This window comes from Leptonychotes weddellii, unplaced genomic scaffold, assembly GCF_054177405.1.
Source record: "Leptonychotes weddellii isolate Sample4059 unplaced genomic scaffold, ASM5417740v2 HiC_scaffold_3791, whole genome shotgun sequence".
Lineage (NCBI taxonomy): Eukaryota > Metazoa > Chordata > Mammalia > Carnivora > Phocidae > Leptonychotes > Leptonychotes weddellii.
The window spans coordinates 1,829-12,263 of NW_027982446.1; the positions used below are offsets into that span (position 1 = coordinate 1,829).

Below are 10,435 nucleotides of genomic sequence, written 5' to 3' on the forward strand. Positions count from 1 at the left end.
TCTGCTTTGTTTCTCAAATTGTTTTGGTTGGAGCTGAAAATAAGCTGAATATGCTTGAGCAGAGACTTTAAGAAGAAATGTTACATTTTGGAAATGCTGTTTTTGGTTTCTAGTTGTAATCAGCCTTTAAACACATGTTAGCTTGATTGGAGTTATGTTAATATGACACCTTATTAGGCCCATGGTACAGATTTAGCTAGTTTTAACTATTGAAACTAACTTTTTGGTTTTTATTGACCTGTGTATCTACACTTCTGGAGAGATACACATGCCGATCAGCCTAGACAAGTGTTTCTCAACCAGGCAAAATTTTGACCTCTCCCCCCACTCCCCGGAGTCCAGGATATGTGGCAACATCTGAAGACATTTTTGGTTGTCACAATTGGGAGGTGGGGTATTATGCTGCTGGCATCTTGTGCATTGAAGCCATGGATGCTGCTCTCCATCCTGTAATGCACAAGACAACTCCAACGGATGGTGAAAGTCTTTACAGAATAGGAATATTTAAGACAAGTCAAAACACTTATAAAGTTATAAGTCTGGGTCTTTGGTATGTTGTACAGGAATGGAAGAAGTTTGTGTAATCAAAGGAACTAAACTTTCTGCCCACCGTGAAGTTCAAGATTATTTCCTACTGGCCTCCAAAATGAGAGAGGCTTTGTTTTCTTAAGAAATGCCCTTTCTAGGGGCACCTGGGTGGCTCAGTTGGTTAAGCCTCTGTCTTCAGCTCAGGTCATGATCCTGGGGTCCTGGGATTGAGTCCCACATTGGGCTCCCTGCTCCCCGGGGTGTCTGCTTCTCCCTCTGCCTGTGCCCCTCCCCCGCCCCACTCTAGCGAGTGCTCTCTCGCACACACTTGCTCTCTCAAATAAATAAATAAAAATCTAAAAAATGAAAATGTCCTTTCTGGGGAACCTGGCTGGCTCAGTCGGTAGAGCATGCAACTCTCAATCTTGGGATTGTGAGTTTGAACCCCACATGAGGGTGTAGAAATTACTTAAACATAAAACCTTAAAAAAAAAAAGAAAGAAACATCCTTTCTTTCTTTTTTTTTTTAAAGATTTTATTTATTTACTTGAGAGAGAGAATGAGAGACAGAGAGCATGAGAGGGAGGAGGGTCAGAGGGAGAAGCAGACTCCCTGCCGAGCAGGGAGCCCAATGCGGGACTCAGTCCCGGGACTCAGGATCATGACCTGAGCCGAAGGCAGTTGCTCAACCAACTGAGCCACCCAAGCGCCCTCTTTTCCTTTTCTGGAACAATGCTTCTCTCAAGTTCCTCCTGCGGTGGCAGCACACTTTTCTAAGCAGCGGAAGCCTTTTGGGGAAGGAAGCACAAGCAGAGGAATACCTGACTTCTACTTTAAAAGATCAAATGCTATAGGAAATCCAGGAATGGAAGCCCTGGGAGAGTCACTGTGACTTCCCAGTCAAGTTGCCAGCAGTTTCCCATGTTAGAAGATGGATACGGTGATACCCTAAACTGCTTCCAAATATGTTTGAGAATGCCCAGATTTAAAAAAAGAGATGTGCAAAAAAAAAAAAAAAAAAACTTAATAGAAGGTAATATTTAACTGTGGTATAAATAACAGCAGAGTATGATAAAACATCTGATATGTATAAATGGAGGACATTAAGTCCTAAGAGGAGTTCTGCCTATTTTTTTTTAACCAAAAACTCTAATATTTTAGATTTTTAGGACCTATCAATTAGGATCCCTTGGGGGTAATGTCACTTCTTAAATAATTTAGTAAATATCACAAGTGGGCAACTCAAGGGAAAAGAGATTCTGATTGTTTAAGATCCAGGTCACTTTGGCTATAGGACTGGTGATCCTGATGCAAGAAAACTCACTCAGACCTCACGAGTCCAAAGCTACCCTCTTCCCCTCACTGCCAGAGCACCTGCAAGTGGGAGCAGGTGTAAAACATCTTAAATGGTTAGAAACTTGACATAGGGAAAGGAGCAGGAGAAAGAAGGAATGATGTGTCAAGGCCACCCCTGGAGTCAGCTTTGGGCAAAGCCAACTCTCTTTGGTAGCATCCTACCCAAAAATATTTTCCTCCACATTGCCTGACTACTTTTCTTTTCTATTTTCTTTTCTTTTCCTTAAACCCTAGTTTGTTATACTGCCGGAGTTTCGTTTGGAGTAACAAATATCTTAAAAAAAAAGAAAAAAAAAGCATCTTATACCTGTCTTTTCTCTTTATTGCTCCACATCTGGATCTCACCTCTCCTTTAAGGCTTAGCTCGAACACCACCACCTCGTCCCCTCTTAGAAGTAATAGTTCTAGTTGTGACTCCCCATCACCCAGTCTGGCTCACAGCGTCGATCCCTTGTGATTCCTGCTGGCCTGTGAGCCCTTTGACCATACAGATCTCGGCCTATCCATCTTCCAACCCAGGCAAGAGGTCACACAGTGCCTGGCCCAGAGCAGTCATAAATATGTGCAAATGAGGAAATAAATAATTGGCAGCAACTGCATCTAGGGGCATTGGTTTCAAATCTCAGTAGGAATCAGTCAACTCTGCTTTCCTGCTAAAACGCAGAAGAGGGCATGGGGGTTGATCTTAGGAACAGCAGGGGAGGTGGGTGATATGAAGAGACTAAACCCTTTGTAAGAGGTGGTGGAAACAGCGCCCAGGAAGGAAGATGAGGAGGACCACAGATGAACCAGGGCTGTTTGTGTCTTTACCAAGGAAAGGGGAAGAACGTTACCTTCTTTGTTCTTCTCTCTCCTGTGTTGTTTGGCCTGTTACTCCCAGGATTCAGAACACAGGCTAGTATGATTAGAGTTTAAAATTATGAGTTAAATAGGGCTTGGTGATGTAGCTGGAGTGCATCCCTGCTAGGGCTGGTTTTGTGGTTCCACACTATTGATTTAGGTGTATTTGGGGAATAAACTGGCTTGGTTAGAAGAATGCCTGTAGATCATCTAGAACTGCCCAATGAACTATTTGTGATGTTATGTTAATATGGAAACTGGTGAAATCTAGGATCAAATGATAACCTATCTTTTTTTTCCCCTTTCAGGAAAATGGCAGACAGTTTTTCAGTAAGTATTTTATGTCTGTTTTTTTTTTACCATAATATACATTTCATGTAGGTTGGGGGCTTTCTTCTTTACCACCAAACATCTCCTTCTAATTCTCTCACCCTGTGGCTTCCTCTGGCCTTAACTGACCAATGAGACCTTGTTAGCTGAAGTCTTGTTTTTCCAGCCATAGGTTCAGGAAGAAAGCCAGGCAGATAGAGGCCTGGGACTCACTAACAGTAACCCCCCTACTGAAAAGCCTGGGACAGAAACAGGTGGATTCCATGGGCAGGAGCTGAGAAATAATATGAGCAAAGGGAAGTGTGGTGTAGTCTGAGCATCCTGATTTCTGTGATTGTTCTTCTCCTGTCAGTTAGAGAGGATATGCTTTTACATAGAGGAAGGCTAGCTCCCAACTTTGGCAAATTATAAAAAGCAACCCTCCATGATCTCAGATGATGGGAAGCAAGAATAAAGGGAGGCAGGAGATGCAGCAGCTGTCCAGATGCCCCGTGAGGCATAAAGGAGCAGGGAGCTACCCCGGCTTCTCCCTTCTTCCCATTCTTTAATTTCCTGCCAATGCTGCCCCTTAGCCAGACTCATCTGGAAGCCTGGAAACCACCATCTGCAGGGGTTAGATTCCTTGTGATCAGCACAAGGCAAAGAGAAGGATGGATTTGACCAGTACATTGCCACATTGGGAATATGGCAGGACTGACTCTTTGCTGTCAAACATGGAACTCATTGAACTGTGGGAACTCAGGCCCATCACCCTGACCACCTACTGTAGGGCATCTTTTCATCTGAACCATGCAGTTGCTTGACTGTGATAAGCCATGATCAAAAAAAAAAAAAACCCCAAAAAACAAAAAAACACAGATAAGGCAAGTACAGGCCTATATCTGAAACCACTGTGTGTGGCCATGTATCTGTTGTGGCTGCCAGGGGCAGGCTTGTGGTTCTGCTAAAGGTTAGAAATGGGACTGGAAGCCCTTTGAAAGCCACTAAGAAGGGGGCCACACCTTCCAGAAATCCTCCTCTGGAATGGTCTTGTGAAACCAGGATGGGGACTCTTATTAAGCCATCCTTGTTCTTTGCAAGGAAAAGTCTATGCCATTGGATAGTTGTATTAACTTTACCATGTAATTAATATATTGACCCTATATGGCCAAGAAAATATAACAATCCTTATTAGAATTACAATCCATCAATAAAATGCACTCTTTATGGTAAGACAATTCATGTTGAGAACCGTAAATTGCTTTACTTATCATTTTCTATATGGCTCTCCTCCTCCCCATACAGACAGTAAGCAATCTGGAATCCCACTTACTTAATGGCATGATCTGGCCTTTTAAGAAAAATAAACTTTGAAATTTTACAATAGTTTTAGATTTACAAAAAATTGCAAAGATAGTACCAAGAGTTCCCACATACCCTACACCCACTTTCCTCTATTATTAACGTCTTACATTAGTATGGTACATTTGTTACCATTAATAAACCAGTACTGATACATTATTTACTAAAAAAAAAAAAGAATAAAGTGATGAAGCATATATAATCCCAAAGCCTAATTTTAGTCTTAGGAACTGCAAACTATTTAATAGGTGGAAAAATTTTTATTGATTTGAATTTCATACCCTTACCATATCCCTCTACTTCTTAGATCACATATTCCTGTTTTCCTGAAAATTCTGTTTTTGTGAATGTTTTTCATCCTGTAATTGTTGATGTCTTTCTTTCCAGCTTAATGATGCTTTATCTGGGTCTGGAAACCCAAACCCTCAAGGATGGCCTGGTCCATGGGGAAACCAGCCTGCTGGAGGCTACCCAGGGGCCTCCTATCCTGGTGCCTACCCTGGACAGGCCCCTCCTGGTAGCTACCCTGGACAGGCCCCTCCTGGCGGCTATCCTGGTCAGGCCCCTCCAGGAGCCTACCCTGGACAGGTCCCTCCTGGCGGCTATCCTGGCCAGGCCCCTCCTGGTGCCTATCCTGGTCAGGCACCTCCAGGAGCCTACCCTGGCCCAACAGCACCTGCTTATCCTGGACCATCTGCACCAGGAGCCCACCCTGGGCAACCGAGTGGGCCTGGGGCCTACCCACCTCCTGGACAGCCAAGTGCTCCTGGAGCCCACCCTGCTGCTGGCCCTTTTGGCATCCCTGCTGGACCACTGGTAAGATGGAACTAGGCATTTCATAGACTTGATTGTGATCAGGACAAAGCTAATGAAGAACCAACACACTAATTGTCTGGAGTGTTGGTGCCATTACTTTGCTGTGCTCTGGCTGGGAGCTGGCTCTGGGCACCAACCTGCAAAGGACTTCAGAGAGACCTGAAGCTTTAAACTCGCTGGTTAGAGCCACTTTTCAAGGACCAGCCATGGTGTATGTCAGCCCAATAGAAAAAATCATTGTTTGAAACTGAGGGTTGCTGGAGTGGGGGGTGGGGTGGGAGGGATGGGGTGGCTGGGTGATAGACACCGGGGAGGGTATGTGCTATGGTGAGCGCTGTGGATTGTGCAAGACTGTTGAATCTCAGATCTGTACCTCTGAAACAAATAATGCAATATATGTTAAGAAAAAAAAAAGAAGAAGAAGAAGATAGCAGGAGGGGAAGAATGAAGGGGGGAAATTGGAGGGGGAGACAAACCATGAGAGACGACAGACTCTGAGAAACAAACTGAGGGTTCTAGAGGGGAGGGGGTGGGGGGATGGGTTAGCCTGGTGGTGGGTATTGAGGAGGGCACGTTCTGCATGGAGCACTGGGTGTTATGTACAAACAATGAATCATGGATCACTACATCAAAAACTAATGATGTAATGTATGGTGACTAACATAACAATAAAAAATTTTAAAAAAAAGAAAAAATCATTGTTTGTATTGAGTTTAGTATGGGAACTGTTAGTATAAAGAGAAGTCAGTATATCTTTTGAAGACATCTGTAAAGCAGCTTTAATATAAATGAAGTTAAGATCATAGTAATGGGGGAACATTTTGGTTACCATTATTAATAAACACTGAGCACATAACATGCGCCAGCAGTGTGCTTCTACATGGATGATTTCATTTAACCCTATATCCGCCCCATAAGCTACTGTTATTGTCCCTACTTTACACACGAGGAAAGGGAACAAGAGAGAGTTATACAGCTTGCCTGGGGTCATAGAAGGAACATGTAGGGAAACCAAGGTAATGTTTTTCTCCCAGACGTGCCTTTAGGTTTTGAGGCATCTGTAGGAAATTCAGATAGGAGGAGGTTTGGGGCCCAAGAGAAAAGACTTGGCTGGTGGTTGAACACAGGGGGAAGAAATTATGAAGGGAAGAGAGAAGAGGCCAAAGGGAGTTTTGGGAATATTTACAGCACCTTGAACCTAGATGGTTAATACATTTTTGTGGAAGAACTAGGGAATGTATTAAATGAAAAGTGTTCATTCCACAAATACTTAGTATCTGCCACATTCAGAGCCTCCTGTTGATGCCATGTAAGTAGAACTTATAAGAACTCACAAGTTCCCGATGCGACACAATGCTTGCCCTCAGGGAGCAAAATGACCATGATGAAGTATGTTATGTGACCAGGTTCTTAAAAGTGGCACACAGTTGTACAGCTAAAACCAATACAATTATATCTCAATAAAAGTAATTTTTAAAAAAGAAGAGTGGCACAAAAATGTTAATGTTGATTGCAAGGTCTAGCCTAAGCCTTTCCGAAAAATAGTCCAAGTAAATGAATTATAGATTGGGATGACCTTAGTAATGAGAGATACAGTGGTCCAAAAGGGAATATGTTCTGTCTTTGGCACCAATTAACTGATGGCTTTCTTCTTCTCTTTTTTAAAAGATTTATTTATTTATTTATTTGAGAGAGAGAAAGTGAGTGAGAGAGAGAGAGAGCACAAGCAGGGGGAGGGGCAGAGACAGAGGGAGAAGCAGACTTCTTGTTGAGCAGGGAGCCCGAGCAGGGAGGCAGATGCTTAACTGAGCCACCCAGGCACCCCTTGATGGCTTTATTCTTGATTATTACTTGTGCAGATAGGAAGCCTTATCCTTTCAGGCCCTGGGCAGGGTGACCAGAGAGTCTGGAAAAATGGTTTAATTAGGGTTATGTGTTAGTCACATTAGCAACATATTTTTATTTCTTTCCCCAAGAAGACATGACTCTTTATTGTTATGTATATGTTTTTTATTCCCAGACCGTGCCTTATGACCTGCCTTTGCCTGGAGGAATCATGCCGCGCATGCTGATAACAATTCTGGGCACAGTAAAGCCCAATGCAAACAGGTAAAGAACAATATTAGCAACTCTAACATATTTGTCAATTGGTTTTTGAGTAAAGGATGATCTATTTCGAATTTTAATAAAATTTTTAAAACTATGCATTGAGAATTCTATACCATAGAATGGGATTATCCTAAAAATCAGTGTGTGTCCACCAAGGGGATAAAGTGTCCCTCACTAAATCTTGTTTTTCTCCCAGAACCACAATGAAACAGTTCTACTTTTTTTTTTTAAGACTTTATTTATTTGAGAGAGAGAGAGCATGAGCATGAGCGGGGGGGGGGGGGGCCGAGGGAGAGGGGGAAGCAGGCTCCCCATTGAGCAGGGAGCCCCATGCAGGGCTCAATCCCAGGACCCTGGGATCATGACCTGGACTAAAGGCAGACGCTTAACTGACTGAGCCACCCAGGCACCTGGAAACAATTCTGCTTTGTGAGGACAGAGAGAAAGAGCGGACAACCCATACAGAAAAACCTAGGTTCTTCCTGGCAGTGAGAACCTTAGAATTTAAGGGAAGGACAGCCTTTGTAATGTAATGCTTGGCCATCTCTCCACCTCTGAGCCATATCTTGTCTAAAAAAACAAGCATGCACTTTGTATTTAGATGACCATCAAAAATTAGGGTCAGAAACACAAAGATCGCACTGGACGTCATTTTGAGTTGATCTGAGAGCTTGCACATCATACCACTCTCTCCTCATATTTGGACAGATCACCCTGCAGTCGTGAAGGTCACAGTGCAGTCTCAGATCTGGTGAGCTTGACCTCCCTTTCCGCCTTCCTACTGGGCACATCAGCAGAGTCACAGATTCCCATGGGGTCAGCCAGGTCTACGGATGTTAAGTGGCGGGATGGGGGAACCCCAGTCTTCTGAGTATATACAATTTACATAAAGATTTGAAAAGATCCTACAAGTTAAAGACTTCCTCAAAAGAAGTCAACCTTTGCCATTGGAACTGGTTTGATAGAGGTGAGCTAAGATGGAGTGAGCCTCTGAGCTAATTTAGGAAAAGCCGTGCTGACTTATGGCTGCCTTGGGATGCCTGGGTCTGTTATCACCGTTGGTTTTATTTCCATGTAATACAAGCAGGTTAACGATATCCTGAAGACATCCAGTATGCCTGTCCCTGAGGTTGGTGGTACCATTAAAGCCCCTGCTGCAGCCATAAATTAATCCGTGTTTTGGGGTTTTATAGACAGTGCACAAAAGGTACAAATTCAAGCTATGTACACAGGTTTACAAGAATCCATAAACAACCTGTGTCTGTCACCTTGCTCCTGGTGGATCAGTGGGAACCCCCTCTTCTGTTACCAGGAAATGGACTCAGCCTCTGATATAGGCATTTTACATTCAGCCAGCCCATTCACGCGTACCTCCAGCCAGCCTTCTCTGGTTCTGTGTGGTAGCCAGTACCCTAAGCCCGTTCTTTCCACACAGCCTATACAGCTTCTCTAAACACAGTGCTTACCTGCACAATAAAGCTCGTCTCACAGCCCATTACAAAATGTATATATCCCCTGCCTATGCCCTTATCCATCTTTCCTCCCCAAATAACATAGAACCCAGCACACCTGAGCCTGGGCACGATTTGTGAGTATCTGCTCTCCTCCCTTAGCCACGGTCATACAGAACCACACTGGTGTGTTTGCCTTATTGAGTGTTTTTGCACTAGAAACTTTATCTCCAGTAACACTAGAGGTGTAGACAGAGACTGTGGCAGATTAACACTCATTTTGGTGGAAATGGGTAAGATGGTAGTAAACTGAAAAAATGGTTGCTTCATTCTGCAAAATCTTTGTGAGGAATTACCTGACAAAAAAAGAATGCTTAAAGTGGTAGAGATGGCAAGATCTTCCTTTTCACTGTAGAGAAAAATACAGCCATTGGATTTTTTTGGTCAAATACAAATGCTATTGTCATCTGATTATATTGGTCCTCTCCCTGGGCATTTAATTATTGGAAGATACATTTGTGGTTTTATGTGTCTGTTAATGGGTAAATGAAAATGCTCAAGGAATCATTGTTAATAAGTCTAGGGTGTAGACCTTGCTTTCAAACAAGAGTCCCGGTTGATTCTGATGTTAGTGCTCCAGGGAGCACACTTTGAGAAACTGAGAGATAGTGTTAATACTTTAACAGTCCAAGGCCTTGTGTTTGCATTAACATCCAAGGAGAAGGAACAAGGTCAAAAATTTAAGCCGGCACTTCCATTAATTCACATCAGGGAATGTTTAACACATTTATTGCCATGACGTTACAACTTAGCAACAGGACACTGAACATTATGTTATCTCATTCCTGTTATTTTAGGACTAGGTTTTTGGTTAACTGTAAGGAAGCCAGGTATTTGGTAACTTCTATTGATGTGACTGACTTGCCTTTAATAGGTATTAAAAGTAACTGGCAGGGCAGGAAAGAGGTAAGCATTATTATTTGCCATGTACAGCATAAAGTGCCCTCAAAGTGGCCCTAAACTTCTATAAGGAAACCTTGACGAGTTTTCATAGTAGAGGCAGTTAAAGAGGGAATGACAGCTGAATGGAGTGATGTGACCAAAGACAAGGAGGCAAAAAAATGGAACACATACTACCTTGCTTACTTTCAGATACTACAAGAATACATCAAATACTAGGCCTCGTATACTTTCCAGTTTGAAGACATACTCTGGTTTGTTTGCTTCCGTTTGAAAATGTTCCTGTATTTTATAAAAAATGATTGGATCTTTAGAAAATTGTATGTTCTTCACTTGATACAAATGTACAGCTTGAATCATTTTACTAACTCTGGTCTTTGGTTTAAAACAGACTTGCTTTAGATTTCAAGAGAGGGAATGATGTTGCTTTCCACTTTAACCCACGCTTCAGTGAGGACAACAAGAGAGTCATTGTTTGCAATACAAAGCTGGATAACATCTGGGGAAAGGAAGAAAGACAGGCAACTTTCCCATTTGAAAGTGGTAAACCATTTAAAGTAAGTTATTGCTACTATTATATATTGATAATGGATATTTCTCATGGGAATCACTCTTATAACCATAAGGCACTTGAAAAGAATTTATCCGCTATCCTGGGACACCTAACGGGTACATCTGCTCCCCATCCCAGGGATGTAATAATG

At 42.7% G+C, this 10,435-nt stretch overlaps 1 protein-coding gene across 1 annotated transcript; it reads left to right on the forward strand.

Annotated features, from left to right (window-relative positions):
• Positions 1-1,251: 1,251 nt before the first annotated feature.
• LGALS3 (galectin 3) lies at positions 1,252-10,426 on the forward strand (the record flags this gene model as incomplete). Its single annotated transcript, XM_081810808.1, has 4 exons — positions 1,252-3,054; positions 4,783-5,211; positions 7,232-7,320; positions 10,123-10,426. Coding segments are annotated over exons 1-4 (840 nt in total), but the record flags the coding sequence as incomplete, so codon positions are not given.
• Between the last annotated feature and the right edge of the window lie 9 nt (positions 10,427-10,435).